Source organism: Diabrotica virgifera, chromosome 3 (genome assembly GCF_917563875.1).
Source record: "Diabrotica virgifera virgifera chromosome 3, PGI_DIABVI_V3a".
NCBI classification, from domain to species: domain Eukaryota; kingdom Metazoa; phylum Arthropoda; class Insecta; order Coleoptera; family Chrysomelidae; genus Diabrotica; species Diabrotica virgifera.
In genome coordinates this window covers 160,942,197-160,963,121 of record NC_065445.1, presented here as the reverse complement: position 1 = coordinate 160,963,121, position 20,925 = coordinate 160,942,197, and the positions used below count along the sequence as shown (strand labels likewise).

At 35.4% G+C, this 20,925-nt stretch overlaps 3 protein-coding genes across 3 annotated transcripts in view; all 3 read left to right on the top strand.

Moving 5' to 3' along the window:
- LOC126882182 (protein Fer3-like) overlaps positions 1-20,925 on the top strand; it is a 558,397-nt gene that overhangs the window by 375,569 nt on the left and 161,903 nt on the right. The window lies entirely within an intron of this gene.
- LOC126882183 (protein krueppel-like) lies at positions 780-4,928 on the top strand. Its single transcript, XM_050647004.1, has 2 exons — positions 780-1,294; positions 4,608-4,928. Exons 1-2 carry the CDS (start codon positions 880-882, stop codon positions 4,634-4,636), a joined length of 444 nt encoding a protein of 147 aa, XP_050502961.1. The 5' UTR covers positions 780-879; the 3' UTR covers positions 4,637-4,928.
- LOC126882180 (uncharacterized) lies at positions 17,961-20,912 on the top strand. The gene is made up of 2 exons (XM_050647000.1): positions 17,961-19,217; positions 19,283-20,912. Exons 1-2 carry the CDS (start codon positions 19,176-19,178, stop codon positions 19,895-19,897), a joined length of 657 nt encoding a protein of 218 aa, XP_050502957.1. The 5' UTR covers positions 17,961-19,175; the 3' UTR covers positions 19,898-20,912.

Genomic DNA, 20,925 nt, shown 5'->3' with positions numbered 1-20,925 from the left:
AATCTTTGCCAGTTTAAAATACATATACACCTATGTTTTAACATACTTCAGACCTAGAACTTAACTAGGTGCTGCGCATAATGAAATTTCCCTCCGTTGGACCAAATGTTTTCCATTTTTTTTTTAGTAAAGAAATCAATCCGGACATTTCTCATATCCGGACGCCAATCCGGACTGTCCGGACGTATGGTAACCCTAAGCATAGAGCTTCAGTGAAAACGCGCCATCGGGTTCTATTTTGCGCTAGGGCCTTCACCTCATTCCAAGACTTTCCTTGACTTCTTATCTCGTCCATGATGGATCTTCTCCAAGTTTGTGCCACGTTATAGAGTTACATAGTTATATAGTTCAATAGGAATTTTATGGGACACGTACCTCGTTATAAGCGAAACCTCGTAATATCCGTGTTCGTTGTAGAGAGAGTCCGCTGTATATATGCCAAAATATCGTAATTTAAAAATAAAAATCAACCCGTTTTGGTATTTGTCCTTAAAATCGCTTAAGTATTTGTCCTTAAAATCGCCAAATTACGAAATAACGAATTTATCCCTTTCATTTGCACCATATTGTATGTGTATTATTGTTTACGTTTAACGTTATGTAGGACATTCCAAAACACCCCCAATAGGTACTAATTCTTGTGTCGATCAATATCTTTATTTCTACATTATTTAAGATTTTTAGTGCCAAACGTAATGAGTTTAGCAAATGTTATTAAATATTTTCACTGATTATAGTAATCTTATCAAAATCTGTTACACTTTTTTAATTTTAGGCTTTAAAAAAAGAAAAAAAGGAGTGCGAAATAATTCCCTATCAACGTCAGTAGAATTTCTTTGTGATAACGATAAAGAACAATATACTTGTGACGTTTGCTTGATGCAGTTTCCAGATCAGAGGAACTACCACCGTCATATGGTTCATCATACTGGTGAAAAACCGTTTCATTGTGCAATTTGCCCAAAACAGTTTTTGGATAAAAGAAGCTTAACGTTGCATGCCCGTATTCATACCGACGAGAAGCCATTTCATTGTAGAGTTTGTCCACAAAGCTTCAAGCACGATAGCTCCTTAAAAGCCCACTTACGCACTCATTCCGACGAAAAACCGTACCAATGTGAGATTTGCCAGCAAAGATTCAAACACGAAACCTCATTAAAACCACATATGGCTACACATTCTGGCGAAAAACCATACGAATGTGAGACTTGCAAAAAACGGTTTTCGGATAAAAGAAGTTTACTACGTCATGAAGTTATTCACACTGTTTCCGAACTATTTCACTGTGAAATTTGTAAGCAAACATTTAAAGTGGAAAACTCATTGAAAATTCATATGCGCAGTCATACTGGAGAGAAACCTTTCCAGTGTGAGGTTTGCCTAAAGCAATTTAGTAATAATTGTAACTTGAAGCAACATTTCAGACTTCATAGTGGTGAAACGCCGTTTATTTGTGGAGTTTGTTCACAACAGTTTGTGTTTAAAAGGTCTTTGAAACGCCACATGGTTAGCCACACTGGAGAAAAACCATTTCAGTGTGAAGTTTGCTCTAAACAATTTACAGATAACAGAAGTTTAGAGGCTCATATGTGCAGTCACACAGGTGAAAAACTGTTCCAATGTGAAATCTGCTCTCAAAAATTTACTCAAAAAAGCTCGTTAAAGACTCATATGCGTACTCATACTGGCGAGAGACCATTCCAATGTGACATTTGCTCGAAACAGTTCTCAGATAAAACTTATCTAAAATATCATATGGGTACTCACCAAAAACCCTTTAAATGTGAAACTTGTGAGAAACATTTCACAACGAAGCAACAATTGGACGAACACTCACATGATTATATCAGTAAAATAACGTTTCAGTGTCATATTTGTTTTAAACAATACACCAATAAGTCATACTTAAAATCGCATGTGCTAACCCACACTGGGGAATCGCCATTTTTCTGTAATATTTGCTGTAAATCGTTTTCGTTGCAGTTTACTTATGACCGACACATGCTAATTCACACTGCTGAAAAGCCATTTCACTGCGACATCTGTTCCAAGCAATTTTCGGACAAAAGCAGCTTAAAACGTCATGTAACTATTCACACCGATGAAAAGCCTTTTGAGTGTGAAGTATGCAATAAGCAGTTTAAAAGGAAACATTGCCTTAATCGACATATATTAGTTAAGAGCCATTACAAAGTTCCTGAAAGTGACACTATTGCACCTGAAAGTAGTATAACCTAACTGTTGTTAAAACGCATGGTTAACATACAAACACATCAAATTCAGGGTTGGCAAAAACCAAGGTTTTGTCCAAAAAACCAAAAAAGTCAGGTTTTTTGCTTTAAACCAGGTTTATTTGATACAAAGCATTATAGTCTAAATACTTTAAAAACGAATAAATTATTTTATAATATAATAGTAATAAGCAATGAAAAAATGATTAAGGGGATGGGTACGTATTTTCGTCTGCAATGCTATTCAAATGGAGATTCATTTTTTTTGAATCGTGAGAAAACTAATAAGTATTTTTGAAAAATTTAAACTCGGAATGAAAGATTACATTCTTACCGAGGGCCGAAACTCCCTGAAAACTTCTACAATGTTTATTTTAATAAGTTACAGGGGTGAAAAACTAAGAGAAAAATGTAGTGTGATTTTTAATTTCAAATATCTCATTCAAAAGAAACTTTTTATTTATTCTAAGGGACTTTGGGCCCTCGATAATAATTTGGTCTTTCATTCTGCGTTTAATTTTTTTAAAAATATTAGTTTTTTCAGGATTCGAAAAAAAATGGACACCATGTCCATGGTCGTATTTTCCAAATCGAACATTCGCTATCTTTGTCATACAACGCACTGAGTCAAATAGAATTTGATGACAAGACAGTGACAGTTTTAAATATTTGACATGGCATCGGGAATATTTTGAGTTGTTGATTAAATAATATTGATAGTGTATTAATTTGATAAATAATTGATTTAAGACGAACTTAATAAAAAGTTATTTATTGTTTATTATTTATGGAAGATCCCAGCAGAGAATACATCAGGATATATTCTGTGATCCAAGTATTTTTTTGTTAAACATTATCAAAATTGTAAGCGTTCCATAGTAACAATATATTATTAAAAAATCACTTTAACACTTTTCCTCTTTTTTCGATCGAGTATTAGTTTTTGGTGTACATATAAATTATTACAATCACTGAATACATAGTTAGTGAAAAAATGATCACATTTACTAACTGAATTAATAATTGGCAATTATACAAATAACAGTTATCCAAGAACATTCAAAAGCCATCTCTTTAAAGTTAATGATGACATTGTCAAGTAGAATGACATTCTAGTAATGTTTACATATCCATACCAGTGTGAATTTTACTACACGTAATTTGCCGTGTAAAGACAGAAAAAGTAGGGATAGCCGTAAAATATTTGCGAATTATGTACCGATGGCCTTAAGACAAAAGTTACTTTTATTTTTATTTACACACACAAAAAATGAATAGAACAAAAAACACATCTTCAAACTTAATAATATTCAAAGTAACTAAGTTCGAAAATACAAAAATATAATTTATGTATCTCCATTTTCTTCATTTGCGGCAGATGTATTAAAAACTTTAAATAAAAACACCAGTTTGAAGGCTTTCCTGTACCCAACCTGTTTCGAAGTTTCGACTGCACTAGCCCAAAGGAAGAAAAAATTATTTCAACGCTTGCCGAAAACGCTTGGGCTGTGTGAAGTTCTTCAATAAAATTAATGATGTTAGTATCAATATTTTTGTGGCTTTTCCACCACTCAATCGGTGTCACTTTCGAAGTGACACTGTTTTTGAAAAGGTACACTTTTTGCCTGAAACTTTATAATTATTGGCAAAACGTCAATTTCAGAATACTTTTTTTTGCGACGTCCAATGCTTTTGATGTCTCTTCCTGTGTTAAATATAAGTATGGAGATTTTTCCCTTGTGTCAACCATAATATGTGATAACAAATGTGCTTCTGTCATTGCCATTTCATACCGACTTGAATTTTTTTATACATTCCTCATTTCCAGTATTTCTGCAATAGGGGACTTGCACATTTTTTTATTACATATAATAATGTTCAGTTTTGTTTAAAAATGAGATTTCCAAAATTTCACGCTTCAAAAACTTGCAATAACTTAGAAATACAAATTTAAACTCTTTTGCGGTATAAAATAATTCAAACGACCCGTGACGTCACACAGTTTTATTATATAGTTATGATTATGGTTATATTTAAAGTATATTCTTCTTCTCTTTCTTTAGTTTATTGGCCTCCACCTACTTGGGTATTTGGCCAGCTCATCGTCGCGGAATAAGGGAAAATATTTATATTATAATGATATTTATTGTATGTCATTGTAATGATATACCAGTTTGTTGAGATTGGAGTTTGATACAGTTTTTGAAGGAAAGGAAAGAAGGTTTACAATGGAAAATAAAACCATTTTGTAAAAGTACAAGTTTTCTATGAATAGTTCAAACGATCAAAAACACTTGTGACGTCACATAACTGTATTTTCTACTGACGTTTATAATGTCTAATTTAAAATTATATACAATTTTGTTTACTTTGTAGGTGCAGAATGTAAACATATAACCGGATGACGTCACGATGCGTTTTGGGCTGGGTGGTATAATTTGAATTTTTAATCGTCTTTGGGGGCCAAACGAAAGACAAAAAAAAACTTTTTTATCTTTGATACGTGTTTTAAATTATGTTCTGTTGTGATTTATAACATTTTTTTCGAATTAAAAATTTTATGCAAGTTCCCTATTGTTTTCAAGCTCCTTCCAGCACGTACAGAATCACTAATGTATTACTTTGTTTTGAAAAAATCACAAAAAAACCAGTTGGTTTTTTTCTTAAAAAACCTATTGGTTTAAACCTTGGTTTAAACGATGAATAAATTTAAATATATTTTTATATAAAACAAATACTTAAATATTTTTTTGTGTTACAATATAAGTAAATTTGAGTATATTTTTTTGTTGTGAATGATCGTAGAACAAATCGTGTATACCTACTATTCACATTTAATTGCCATTATGATAATCGTATTCTATACCACATTTGCCGCTACGCGGCTCTTGTCGTATCCCTCATACTCGCATCATAAAGACCATCATTAAATGCTCATTGCAGAATATACTAATATATTATTGTACTACTATTATTAAACTGGATATAATGTACGAAAAATTGAAATATTGTAATTAATGTACCGGGTGTCCCAATAAGAATGGCTCTCGGCCATATCTCAGGAACCGTTTATACTACAGCTTTGAGAAAAAATTTTTATAACAAAAGTTGCCCCGAGAAAAGCCTGGAAATTATTTTCATAATTGTAAGTCCACCGCTAGAGGGCGTAATTGAATATCAAAAATTAAAAAATCGAAATTTTACAAAATTTGCCTAATGAAAGGGCACTGGAAATCCAATCATCGTATTCTTCATACAATTCTGTGCATATTTTATTTCACAAGTTTAAGTCTACCTGTGCAAATAAAAAGTGGGGGTGAGTGGGAACCTTGTTATGAAAAAATCGCTGTAAGTCCGGTTCTGCTTAATCGATTTTTACAAACTTGGTCTTGTTGAAAACAGCTCTTTTTCGTCAATGAAATACTTATAATTTGGAAACAGCCTATTACGTAATATGCCGGCTAGAAGGCGCTATTTATTTTTTTTAGAAATCTAGTTTTCTTTGGAAAATATTAAATACAAGTACAGTGGAACCTCGATAAGTCGGCCCCCGATAACCCGGAAGTCCGGCTAACCCGGACCGATTTTCATCAGACAAACATTTCAACAATAAAAATGTATGTATTATGTTAAAACATTTTATCTGTAGCCGCTTCTGGAATGTCTTAAAAATATCGAGTTTCATTGGTAAAACTTGGCTTTGACCATAATATAATGTAAAAATGACTCATGGCACACGGCGGCAGAACGTTCATTATCCATTATCGGGCTATCGCAAACAACAGGCATCTTTTATTCCTTTATTTATTTTCAACTGTCTTTTAAAAAATTATTTTTAGAACAATGGTCTTTTAAACTTTAAACAATGAAAGAGCCACTGTTCTTAAATAACATAACATCGCATGGCAGACGAAATTGACACAACCGAAACTGACTGAGTTTTTTTACCTAGAAATGAACTCTATCTATACTGTCTATACTACAACTATAATAGGTAAGGTAGATGTGTAATATGAATAAATAATTCATGTTGTTTTAATTATAACGGACTTTATCTATAAGTATACCGTATTTTATTAATTTTTACAATGCTCTCCGGCTAACCCGGATTTTCGATAACCCGGATCGGCCGCGGTCCCGATTAATCCGAGTTATCGAGGTTCCACTGTATGTATTTTTTCCTGTATTACAAAATTAGACCAAATTAGCAACAGAATTCCGAAAACCGCATGTCGATACCTTTTTTCTATCTCGAGATATCTCTTTTTTTTTTGGAGGTGTCAATCTTCTTAAGACTTCTGGAAAGGTGTCCCAGGTGTGTTGGATTCAACTCTCTACGCCTAACCGTAGCGAGCCGCCTACCAACTAAACTCACCTCCTCTTTCTCCAACCAGCGGGCCAGGAACCGACCTTAGCGGGCATAGCTCTGACCCACCAGCTTTCCTCGTCACCCCCATCTAGCACTCTCTGCGTGCGCTCTGTGACTGTCACGACAACCCAGTTTCGCCACCCCATCCACGCATGCAGCCAGCCAGGGTCCGTAAGGCAACCGACCTATATGCATGATAATGGGTGAGGGGGCGCGACCACGCTATCATCCCATCCACCGTAAACTGGCTAAGAAGTACTAAACGGTTAGTGAGAACAACTAAACTTTCATTCCCCACCCCTGTAGGAGTGGCCCATTCATCTATACACTCACAACACAAGATATAAACACATGAAAAACAAAACATCTAACATTTACTAACACTAGGATTAAAAATTCTTTTATTTTAAATGACTGCCCCGGCAGAAGTGGGAGTTGTATATTGGCTACCCACCCCGGTCGCCGCGAAACTACACTTGTTCAAAAGAAATACAAACAGATTATCTTTGTTGAAGTCTCCTCTCTCTTTCTTCCTTATGCTTCATCGTTTCAGTGACAAATCCAATGATTAAGTCAAACATTTTTTCATTCATAATGGCTTTATGCATTAATTCTTGGGGCTTACCCAGAGGGGACCCATCCTCAGCTGCAGCAAGGTTCGCCCTGCATGATATACAGGGCATACGAATATCACGTGGTGCGCGTCATCCACCACTCTACACTCGGTACACAGATCGTCTTCAGTCTTTCTTATACCATATGTATATAACCGAAAGGATCCATGCCCCGTCAAAAATTGTGTGAAGTAATAGTTAACGCGCCTCTGTCTGCATTCATACCACCTCACTACATCAGGGATAAGGGTCCTCGTCCAGGCGGCTTTGCCTGTTTCTCTTGACCACTGATCCAGCCAACTTTCCAGGCTTCTTGTTCTTTCTTCTGGTCCTGAACTTATAGATCCGTTACCCCTTCGATGCATTCGTGCCCTCTCCTCTGTCAGAATGTGCACCGGCACAGCTCCGGCCACTACCTGTAGGGCAACTATTGATACGGTTCTGTACGCGCTACACACTCTGATCAGGGGTTTTCTTTGCGCTCTGAGAAGCATGTCTCTATATTTTTCTTTATTTACAACCTCATGCCACACTGGGGCCCCGTATAATATTATTGACATAATGGATTCTAGCATTACTGCCCGTTTGTGTAATCCAGGGCCTCCTATATTCGGCATTAATTTTTGTATGACTGAGGTCCTTGCCTCCGCTTTCCGACATGCTTCCTGTATATGTGGGCCGAATGACCTTCTGTCGTCGAAGATTATTCCCAAATACTTAACTGTTTTTTGGGGTTTTAGTTCGGAGCCTCCGAACCGAAAATTAATGTCTTTTCGATCCCGCCGTTCCCTCAAGATAATTATCTCAGTCTTTTCTACTGCCAATTTTAAATCATTGTTATCTATCCATTTCGCGGTTTTTTCTATTCCTGTGTTTATTTTATGTATGATGCCCCGATTCGTGTCGTCCTCGGTTAGTAGGGCTAGGTTGTCTGCATATGCTATTGCCCTTACTCCTTGTGTTCTATTTACCTTTAGTACCCCATTGTACCGGGTGTCCCAATAAGAATGGCTCTCGGCTATATCTCAGGAACCGTTTATAGTAGAGCTTTGAAATAAAAAATTTTATAACAAAAGTTGCCTCAGGAAAAGCCTGGAAATTATTTTTATAATTGTGGGACCACCGCTAGAGGGCGTAATTGAATATCAAAAATTAAAAAATCTAAATTTTACAAAATTTTCCTAATGAAGGGGCACTGGAAATCCGATCGTCGTATTCTTCATAAAATTCTACGCATACTTGATTTGACAAGTTTAGGTCTATCTTTGGAAATAAGAGGTGGGGGTGAGTGGGAACCTTGTTATGAAAAACTGGCTGTGAGTCCGGTTCTGCTTAATCAAATTTTGCAAACTTGGTCTTGTTGAAGATAGATCTTTTTCATCAATGTAAAAGTTATGATTTCGAACCAACTTACTGAGTAATATGCCAGCTAGAAGGCGGTATTTAATTTTTTTTCAGAAATCTAGTGTTCCTTGGAAAATATTAAATACAAACATGCATTTTTAATACCATATTACAAAATTAGACAAAATTAGCAACAGAATAGCGAAAACCGCATGTTAATACCTTTTTTCTATCTCGAGATATCTTACAAAACGTGTAAATTTAAAAACATAACTGTTACTGTCACCGGTAAACGAAATAATTCATTAAAAGTAGTGTGCTATGGAAACAAAGAAACATTTTCCAGCTCTCAACGTATATTAGGTCTTTTCAACGCTTCTCATTTGTTTCGAGCCTCGTTCATATCTCGTATATTAATATTATACACGGATTATACGGCATATGACAGAGGCTCGAAACAAATGAGAAGCGTTGAAAAGCCCTATTACAAAGAAATAAAAACAACTATTTAGTGATGACATAAACGTTCAAATTTTTGCCCATCATTTTCGTTGCAAACATTTACTCTTTCAAGAGTAGATTGAACAGCAGTCTCAATTTCTGCTCTCGATATGCTTTGAATGGCGTTTAGTATTCTCTGGATAATGTATTCTAGAGTAGTGTATGATGGGCAACAATTTGAATATTTAGGTCGTCACTAAGTAGTTCTTTTTGTTCTGTGTTATATTTAATTTTAATAGTATTGCTTCTCTTTATATTGTTGTTTTAATTAATTATATTTTTATACGTTGACATCTGGAAAATGTTATTTTGTTTTTTTCCACAGCACACTACTTTTCATTAACTTAGTTTACCGGTGATAGTAACAGTTATGTATAAAATTTACACGTTTCTCGAGATATCTTGAGATAGAAAAAAGGTATCGACATGCGGTTTTCGCTATTCTATTGCTAATTTAATCTAATTTTATAAAGTATGATTAAAAATGCATACTTGTATTTAATATTTTCCAAAGAAAACTAGATTTCTGAAAAAAATTAAATAACGCCTCCCAGCTGGCTTATTACTTATTAGGATGGTTTAAAATTATCACGCTTACATTGAAGAAAAAGATCTGTCTTCAACAAGACCCAGTTTTCAAAATTTGATTTAGCAGAACCGGACTTAAAGCCATTTTTTCATAACAAGGTTCCCACTCACCCCCACCTCTTATTTGCAAAGGTAGAGTTAAACTTGTTAAATCAAATATGCGCAGAATTTTATGAAGAATACAATAATCGGATTTCCAGTGCCCCTTTATTAGGAAAATTTTGTAAAATTTAGATTTTTTTATTTTTGATATTCAATTACGCCCTCTAGCGGTGGACCCACAATTATGAAAATAATTTCCAGGCTTTTCCTGAGGCAACTTTTCTTATAAAATTTTTTATTTCAAAGCTCTACTATAAACGGTTCCTGAGATATGGCCGAGAGCCATTCTTATTGGGACACCCGGTACAATATGTTCCATAGTGTGGGCCCCAGGACTGACCCTTGGGGTACTCCAGCAGTCATATTCATCTTATTTTTCTTCGTTATGCATACGCTTCTTTCCGATAGGTAGTCCTTTATTATATTGGACATGTAATCCGGGGCCCCAGCTCGACAATCCTGTCGATGATGAGGCCCCAGTTCGCCGAATTGAAGGCATTTTTAATGTCCAATAGAACAAGTACCACCCACCTCTTTCTACTTGTTTGTGCTGCGTCTCTAATCCAGATCGCTGCGTCTACTGCTGATCGACCTTTTCGAAATCCGAATTGTTGACTGGATAGAGCTCTCTCACTTGCCAATACCCCTTCCAGCCCCTTCTTCACAAGAATTTCGTAAAACTTGCCAAGACAGTATAGAAGGCATATCGGCCTGTAAGAGGATGCCGATCGGGGGTTTCCCAGGCTTGAGTAGCAATACAAGATTTGCTTCCTTTAATTCCCTGGAAAACTCTTGGTTCCGCAGTAGATTGTTAAATACTCTTCTGATCAAACCTGGTTTCTCTGTTGCTATTATCTTCAGTGCCTCAGGTGGCAGACCATGGGGGCCGGGAGCTTTTCCCGATTTGATTTCCTGACCGGCGGCTTTTATTTCTTCCTCCGTAAACTCTTCCACTACCGTGGGGAAAATCTTCATGAAAGCTTGCTCCTCCTTGCCAGGAAAGAGAAGTTCCGCAGATTCACGCCGCTGGTCTTCGTCTAGTCTGTATGGGGCGATCATTTTGAGAGACTAGCAGAAGGAATGAGGGGGTCCATTTGGCACGGCACGGTGAATGACCTGTTATTGCCACCAGAAAGGATAGGGGACCCAATCGGCACGGCACGGTGAATGACCTGTCATTGCCATTAGTCAAGACCGAAAGCATATATGACGTTATGACGTCACCTTATACTTTTAATGTTAATCCTTTTTATTAACCGCGCAGTCTCGCAATTTTTTTAAATTAATTAAATTTTTAAAGTAAAGAACTGTCAATGAGTTGTCAGTGCCCTAGGAGCTAATATTGAATTTACAGAAAAAAATTCCAATCGAGAAAATTTTTGTTATACTCAGAGTTACTCCCTATATAGAACATTTTTGTTATAGTCAGAGTTACTCCCTGTATGTATAAAGGGAGCAAATGGCACGGCACGGTCAATAAACTGTCATTGCACTGTTTCAACAGCTAGGGACCCATTCGTCACGAACGGTCAAGGAACTGTCAGTGCCCTAAGAGCCAATTAACAGAAAAAAATTCCAATCGAGAAAATTTTTGTTATACTCAGAGTTACTCCCTGATTCGGTCGCTGACCAGCGAATAGAACACACGTGTTTAGCTCGTATCTTAACTCGATTCTCGGGCAGATATAGCAATAAAACAATTGTGTTATACAAAAGTGCAGTGTAACTATAAACCAATATATGTAGGTACATAAATAAACAACCTAATTAGTTAACTAATTATACAGTGAAAAAATCGGAAAAAAGTAATTCCAACGATAAGGAATTAAATTCTTGTGTAAAGTGATAAAAACTTGTGTGATATCGAATATAAACAAAGCAGGTTTTTGCAGTAGGTGGAAACAAAACAATATTGTGAATGGTGTATTTCTACAGGAAAATAAAGCATATTAATAAACAGAATCAGCTGTAAGTAGAAAACTTTATTATAATATAATTAATTTTATTATAAACAGATAACCAGGGCCGGATTTTGATTTTGATTTTTACCTAGGAATAAAAGTGCTGGAAAATTAGTAACGGCTAGCGCGGGTGCGGGTGGGAATTTGAACTGTGAGTAGAGTTCTCCACGAAACTTCACCCGTGACGCATTGACTAATAACTCTAGCACGAAAAATAACTAGGAATTAAGAACAATGAGTTCAGATAGCGAATTAGATGATGAAATGAAAAGGAGAAGGGAAGAGGAGGAACATCCCAGCAAAAAATCAAAAATAACAGCTAGAACATCACAAAAAACAGATGAAGATAACATAAGTGGAATGGAACAAATGATGAAAATGATGAGGGAATTAGCAATGGATATAAAAGACATAAAAAAAGAACAATATAGATCTGGAGACGAAATCACACAACTAAAGAATGAAATTAAAGAACTGAAAGATCAACAAAGCGGCTACAAAGATGAAATAAAAAAAGCTGCGAGAAACAAACGAAAAAGCTATAAAACAAATAGGTCAATTAGAAAAAGAAATTAGTATAGCAAATGAAAAAATAGAGAAATTGGAAAGAGAAAGAAAGAGAAGAAATGTAATAATACAAGGAATAAAAATTGATACAAATGATCAGAAAGTTTTACGAGGGGCTATGGAGAATTTTATGGAAAAAGAGCTACAAGTTTCAGTAGATGTAAATGGAGCAAGGAAAATAGGAGAAAATACTGTCATAGTGGAACTCAACAGCGTGAAAAACAAAATAGAAGTAATGAAAAATAAAAGTAAATTAAAAACCAAAAAGGACGAAAGAATCTATATTAATGATGATATGTCAAAAGAAGAAAGAATTATTCAGAAAGAAATTAGAAGCAAGGCTATGGTAGAGAGGCATAATGGAAAAAATGTAAAAATAGGATACCAGAAGCTAATCATTAATGGTGAAATATGGACATGGAATAACAACCAACAACAACTCATAAAAGAGAAAAATATACAACCAAAAAACTAGCAATACAACGAAAGCAGACTGAAATAACGGAGATGACATGGCAAAGTACAGGTACACGAAATAGACAAAATGTACAGATTATTAATGAAAAGCAGCCCATAAAAGAACATATATTAGTAGGAACATGGAATGTAAGAGGAACATACGAAGAAGGAAAACTGAAACACCTAGTAGATGAATGTAAAAAATATAAATTCGAAATAGTAGCACTACAAGAAACGAAACAACTAGGCCAAAACTCAATGGAAATAAATGACTATTTATTTTTCAATAGCGGAGGCGAAAATAGAATGTTAGGCACAGGATTTGTAGTAAACAAAAAGCTGAAAGATCTAATCGTTGACTTTAAACCAATTTCAGAGAGAATATGCATACTAAGAATAAGAGGAAAATACCAAAAAATAACATTTATAAACATACATGCACCGACTGAAGAGAAAAACATAGAGATAAAGGAAGACTTCTACAGTCAAATAGATACAGTATTCGAAAATATTCCCAAATACGATATAAAAATAGTACTAGGTGATGCTAATGCCAAAATAGGAAAAGAAGAAATATACACACCCACCATAGGAAAATATAGTCTGCATGAAACAACGAATGAAAATGGTCACCTCTTAATAGATTTTGCAAAAGAAAAAAACATGATCGTTATGAGCACGTACTTTCAACACAAAAGAATATATCAAGGAACATGGAGATCACCAGATGGAAAAACCATAAATCAAATAGATCATGTGCTCATCGAAAAAGACATGGAAAAATGTATAAAGAACATAAGAACATATAGAGGACCGGATGCAGACACAGATCACTTTATAGTCGGAATACAACTTAAACAGGTTATACCAGTTCTTAGAAATCAACAGAAAAAAAGGTACAAAGTAACTAAACCTATTAGACTACTGTCAGAAGAAGAACAAAGTAAATATGAAAGACTAGTCACTAGAGAACTGGAAAATATTGCAGAAAATGAAAACATCGAACAAAAATGGACGCAAATAAAAGTATGTATGACCAAAGCAGCGCAAGTCAGTAATAGAAATATAAAAGATGGATTCAAAGAATGGTTTGATGAAGAATGTAAAATAGAACTGGATGAAAGAAATAAGTTAAGACTCAAAATGATGCAAGTGAAAACACCAGAGATGGAGATACAATACAACGAACAAAGAAAACGAACTAAAAGAATCATAAGAGTAAAGAAAAGAAAGTACAACGAAGATAAATTGAAATGCATAGAAGAAAACTATAAAAATGGAGAAGTCAGGAACTTATATCAAGGAGTAAAAAATGAGAAAAAGGGGTTCCAAAGAAAACCTGTACACTACAAAAGCAAAAATGGAAGGAATTTAGTAAGCGACGAAGAAATACTGAGCAGATGGAGAGAATACTTCGAAGAGCTTCTAAATGAAATTCCCACAACAGAATATGCAGAAGAAGAAGAAGAAGGACCGAATGAAAATATTGATCAAGAAGAAATGCAGGAAAGACCGCCTAATGAAAAAGAAATAAAAGAAATAATAGAAAAACTAAAGAAAAACAAGAGCCCAGGTAAGGATGAAATAACAGCTGAAATGTTTAAATATGGAGGACCAGTACTAATTAAGCATTTGGAAAAGCTGATAAAAGAAATTTGGGAACAAGAACACATACCAAAAGAATGGACTGAAGCCACACTGTGTCCAATTCACAAAAAAGGCGACAAAAGTTTATGCCATAATTACAGGGGAGTAGCCCTACTAAACGTTGCATATAAAATACTTGCAGTACATATAAAAGACAAGATAACACAAAAGATAGATAATGACATAGGAGAATATCAATGTGGATTCAGAAGAGGACGCAGCACGGTGGATCAAATTTTCCTGCTGCGTGAGATACAAGCGGAAAGCTACGAATACGGAAAATCTACAATGGCCCTATTCATTGACTTTAAACAAGCTTTTGACAGAGTTAAGCGAAAAGAAATATACAAAGCACTATGTGAAATTGGAATTAGTAAAAAATTAATAAAGATGGTAAAAGTTACACTCAGAGAAACAGAGAACAGGGTTAAAATAAATGGAAAGGAAACAGATAAGTTTAGGGTCGGTGAAGGGGTACGACAAGGAGACCCACTGTCATCACTGTTGTTTAGTATCCTTCTTGAAATAGTCATCAGAGAAGCCGAAATTAACAGGACAGGACTTGTATACCAACGAAAACACCAATGCTTGGCATTCGCTGATGACATAGTAATGATAGCCAGAAGCAAACAAGAATTACAAGAAATACTAAAAAGACTAGAGGCGATAGGAAGAAAGAAAGGGATATACATAAACGAAGAAAAGACTAAATATATGGAATGGACAAAACGAGAATACACACAAGGACAATACCTGACAATAAACACAGAGGCAAAAATATATAAATTCGAGGAAGTAGAGAGATTCCAATATCTAGGAGCGACATTCACTAGGAGACCAAATATAAAAGAAGAAATCCAAGCGAGAATTATGGCTGGTAATCGTTGTATCTTTGCTCTAAACAACTTATTGAGAAATAAGAACATATCTAGAGGGGCTAAGATAAGAATATACAAGACAGTGATAAGACCTATAGTCTTGTATGCCAGTGAAACATGGACGATGAACAAATCCGAGCAAGTCATGCTTAAAGTATGGGAAAGAAAAGTCCTAAGAAAAATATTTGGCGGAAAGATATGGAATGGAATGTGGATAAGAAGACCAAATGTGGAATTGGAGAGGATGTATGGTGAACCAAACATAGTAGGGATCGTAAAATCACAAAGACTGAGATGGTTGGGACATATCCAAAGGATGCCAAACACGAGACTTCCCAAAAAAATACTAACGGGAGGAATAGGAGGAAAGAAGAAGAAAGGTAGACCGAAAACCAGATGGAAGAAAGATGTTGAAAAAGACATAGAAGAACTGAAAATCACAAATTGGAAAAATAAAGCAGCAAATAGGAGAGATTGGAAAGGAATAGTAAACCAAGCCATGGGCCTTCTAGGCCTGGAGAGCTAAACTATATATATATTAGAGTTACCTCGTATAGTAAAACATTGACTCATAAAATATATACCAACCAGATAATAGGAAAATCTTATAAAAAATCATATACATAAAATCATAGAGAAATAGAAAATTAAACATGAAATTACCACTTACCATAGGTCTGTATAAAACATTTGTACTGATTTGTATCGTGATATTTTTAACTTCGCGATTGACTGGTGATGCATTATGCAAAATCGCCGGGTTTTTATATTTGTGCATTCCGCCAGGTCCAGACAATTTTATTACTTTGTTGTTGTTTTTAAAAAAATTGTTTTCAAAAAATTGTTTGTAAGATGCAATTTTTGGGAAGCCCGCAACATGCCTAAGGCGTTTTAATTTAATATAAAACTGGTCAAGACGGCGGGTACATTTATCAGTATCTCCTGTATCCAGCTGTATTCCATTAGTGACCAACAAAAAAATGTCCAGCGAAATTATGTTTGATGACGATTTAGATGTTACAGTACGTACTTTTGTTTTTATTTTTATGCCTAATATGCTGAAATTGATGTTATTATGTACTCTGCTGTTTTTCATGCAGGCAAAACTTTTTCATAGATATACCTGGCGAATTCGCCAAATTTTTCATATAATTTTTTAAATAGGATTTACCTAGTAATTATCGATTAAATTTTCGAACAATGTAACCATTTTCGCAGATTTTTAGTCGCTAGTGTTTTCTTTTACCTGATCCACGTTTAGTGCCTATTTTTCCCGTACTAATCAATTGCACTTAATTAATCTAGGCTGTGACTGTTAATTTTTTATTAGAGTGACTCTGTCAACATATTTTATACAAGTAGATCAATCGTCACTCAGAAAATATGTGTCCACGCTAAACGTAGCCCTCCCGTACCCCACAATTTCCTATCCTGAGCCGCTTGCATCCAATTTGGTTTCTTATTAGGCCAGGTGGTCGTCCTCTATTTCGAAAGGCGTCTCCGTTCTCGCCCACTTCCATTTAAAGGTCGAGATTTTTTTGAGTGCGTCGGTTACTCCCTATTTATGGCTCAATTCTGTATTAGCTATTCGGCCTCTCAGGGGGGCAATATATTGTCTTAAATAGTAAAACCTTTCATTACTTTTTAGGTGAAATCAGTTAAAATCCTAATATCTTGATTTAGTCCCTTATATAAATTAATCACGACAATCGAGTTGGTAAAAAAGGGTTAACTGACTCGACTAACCGCCCACTATCCGTTATCAACACGCTCGTAACCAAAAATCTCATTAAAATGGAAATTTTGTTAAAAAGTGGATTTCTAGTATTAGGATATCAAAAATTAAAAGAGTTTTACGCTCCTTTGAAAGTGGATAACTTTTGAACGGAGCGTCGTATCAAGATGAAAAAAGTACCGTTGGATAGGAAATTACAAGACTTTTCCATAGATACCCTACACCATATACCTACGAAGCCAGGGAAAAAAGTTAATTTTTCTGTGCGAAAAGTTAATTTTCTCATATCGGGTATATCCCGACGTTGTAGGAAGAAGATAAAAACTGTTGTCGACTCGACTGTAAAAACTCCATCGAAAGACACCCAACAACGCATACTTCCCTCCCACCAGAAAAAATTTACCTCTGTAAGATAAATATATTCTAGAGTTTTTTCCAGTTCGATGTGTAGAGAGGTTATAAAATGTGTGATCTCCGTTCTTCTAGTACTCTTTTTTGTTTTTTTTTGTGGGTTAGCCCCATTTGTTAATTTTCTTCTTTTAATTCTTAGTGTGCCATCACTTTAGGTATTCAGGCTTATTATCGTCACTTATAAAAATAGAGATCTAAACTAGTCTGCACATATTTTTTTTGGCAATGGTTTAGTTTTCATTAGTTCACCCATCTGTTTTTTATGTCATCAAACATCTGTTTTTATGTTAGCAAAAATCAGTTTTTTTGCTAACCTTAGACGTAGAGTCGTATGTTTCAAAAGAAACCCGAACCTATGTAACATTCTAAACGAAGCTAGAGATTTGAGAAATTTGTATCAAGAGAACCCGGCTATTCCGAGATGTTTTTCACAACATGCTTACTTGTGGGATTTTTCAAGAGACCGATTCAATTATTTTCCATACTTTCAGGTTCTATCCCTCAATGCGTATTTGTTATCATGAAAGTATTGAAATATTATCAGTAAAATATTGTGTGTTTTTTTAGATAACAACTGCAAAAGGAAACATTGTATTTTCCCACAAAGTTTGTGGGCCTGGAAATATAACGCTACAATTTTTAGCGAGCAGTTTAAGCGTTGGCATTGTCTCGCATCTCCCCCCACTCCTCGTCGTCAGTGCCTCCCCCAATCGGTAGGCCTTCTGCCCCGCTCAGGTCAGATCCCCCAATTTGTAGGCCTGCTACCTCGTTCCCCCCACAGTGTACTGCGCCTGTTCCTGTCCCAATTTGTAGGCCTTCTGCCTCGTTCCCCACACAGTCTACTGCGCATTTTCCTGCACCAATCTCCACACCTGCTTCTTTATACGCTGAAGATGAAAATTGGGATGATGAATGTCATCATCCCTCATATTTAGAACAGATAAAATACATCGCATTATCAAAGCCAATAATCAGGACGCCCCCTCCAAAATTATCTAAAACGGAGAAAAAAATATTTAGGCATGTGGAGAGAATTCGCCACCAACACATGCCAGAATTAAACAAGTTGCAGTAAGCAACTTGTTTAAGTTTAAGCACCTCTCCTCCTGCCTTTCATTATTCTCCCCCACTCTTCCAAAAATTATTTTTCATTGATATGTGTTCTGTATATTTCTAGTATGTCTCTAGTATCTTTTATATACCAATTTCTCCCCACACTCTTCAAAAATTATCTGTCATTCACCCATATGTCCTGCATAACTTCATCGGTGTCGATCGGCTTGTTTTCTCTGATGTGGTGGTTTTTGCTTGTGCCCTGTAGAGTTTTATATCGAGGCATTCAAACCCTAGAAGAGTCATCATCCATCATAGTTAGGACATATACAATACGTTGCATTATCAAAACCGATCATCAGGACACCCCCTCCAAAATTATCTAAAAATGGAGAAAAAATTTTTTAGGCAGGTAGAGAGAATTCGCCACCAACATGTGCCAGACTTAACAAGTTGTAGTAAGCAACTTGTTTAAGTTTAAGCACCTCTCCTCCTGCCTTTCATTATTCTTCTATGCCACTTCTCCCCCACTCTTCCAAAAAATTATTTTTCATCTATATGTGTTCTGTATGCCTCTAGTATCTTTTCTATGCCAATTTCTCCCCACACTCTTCAAAAATTATCTGTCATTCACCCATATGTCCTGCATAACTCCAGCGGTGGCTTTTGCTTTTGCCCTGTAGAGTTTTATATCGAGGTCCTGCAACCCTAGAAGATGTGGCGAAACCACGTATGCCTGCGAGAAAGAAAAAATAGAGTGAGTTCTCATTACTGATTCATAGCTGTTATTTTTTTTATACTAATTCATATTTGTCTTTACAGTTCTCCCAAGTAGAGTTCTCCCAAGTATTTGACGGCCTATTGGCGAAGAAAGGAGTTCCTCCAAAGAAAAATGATGAGGAGAATAGTCTAAGTAATCTATTAAATGAGAGCCAGCCTGCCAATCCACCACATAGTGAAATTCAACTCTGGGCGTCATCGGAATCAACTGAGCCATCCACAAGCGGAAAGAATCCAAATAATGAAGTATCAATCGCAAACCAGTTTCAGCCCCAGCAGCCAACAAGACCGAAAAGCAGAGAACATCATCCTGGGAGTAATAAAAAACAGGACACCATTGCCAATTTGGTAGTAAAAATCAAAACAGACGAAGATCTAGATTTTGCCATTTCAAAAGCATTGGACAGAAGGAAGATTGCTCAACAAATTGTAGATGATTTAAGTAGTACAATAAAGGAATCGCAAACGTTGAACCAAAACTATAAGAAGAATCAACAGCAGACACTGGAAATCGATGCAGAGTTAAAAATTGCTGAGCAGAACGTGCAAGCTTTAAAAGCGCAGAGAAAAAAGTTGGTAAATGCCAAAGCAAGTATGCTTCCGAAAATTAAGCGAATGAGGAAATTACTGCTACAGGACACCCACCCCTATAACTGAAAAAGCTTATTTTTTATACCTTAATGTTTGAATAAATTAATTTGTGTATGAGTTGTTATCTTAAAGAAATGTAATTGTTATCTTAAATAAAAACCGAGTTGATGTTAAGAGGGGTGGGGCATGTGCTGTAAAGAAGTAGATATAAAAGAATATAACTAATCCAAGTGTGTACAGTAAATGTAATAAAAAATGCATTGCGACCAGTGCAGAAAAAATTTCTCTAGTCTAAACCGGCATAAGAGGAAAGTGTGTGGGAAACAAAATATGTGCTCAATTCCAGGTAAAAACGTAGAATAATAGCTTCTGAACCACTAAGTAGAAATGTGAGTAAAATACATCATGCATTTAAAAGCAGAATTGTATCTTATCACGAGGAAAAACTTGACTACAATACTTTTATGGAAAACGTGCAGCCAGCAAATATACAACTTATTGAGCAAGAGATTGAAAAACATGCAACTGTTAAAATAAATATGGAAGTGTTTGCTGTATATGTGATACCCGATAAAGACATAAGTGATATTAAATCAATGAACACTGAAAATAGAATAATAACAATCTCCGATTTAAACAATATTTTTAAAGATTTTACTGATGAGATCTTTAGCAAGGCCAGCGAATTCCAGAAAAAAGAAAGCAATTGAGCTATAAAGAAATGTTATTTTTAGATATTAATATTAATCGATGTGCTCTAATTAGTGGCAAGAAGCACTTGAAATTACCACTTTCTATTATCAGGAAACATGCTGTTCTTAATATTCAGAATAATGACGATGCATGTTTTTTGTGGTGTATTATGGCGGCCCTTTTTCCTAGAGAAGGGAATCCTGTAACTCCAGACTCATACCCTGATTATAAAGAAAACTTAAATGTGGACAACATCGAGGTACTCATGAAGTTAAAAGACATTTCAAAATTTGAAGTGATGAACAATATATCGGTAAACGTGTTTGGACTTTATTTTTACTAGGTCTTAGATATGATGCACAGATCTAATTAAAATTAGATAAATTCAGTGATTCAATAAA

Coding starts and splice junctions, on each gene's coding strand:
- LOC126882183 (XM_050647004.1), top strand. CDS start 880: ATGCAGTTTCCAGATCAGAGGAACTACCACCGTCATATGGTTCATCAT. Junction 1,295..4,607: donor ACTATTTCACTGTGAAATTT/GTAAGCAAACAT, acceptor TTTACTTTGTAG/GTGCAGAATGTAAACATATA.
- LOC126882180 (XM_050647000.1), top strand. CDS start 19,176: ATGTGGCGAAACCACGTATGCCTGCGAGAAAGAAAAAATAGA. Junction 19,218..19,282: donor TGCGAGAAAGAAAAAATAGA/GTGAGTTCTCAT, acceptor TTGTCTTTACAG/TTCTCCCAAGTAGAGTTCTC.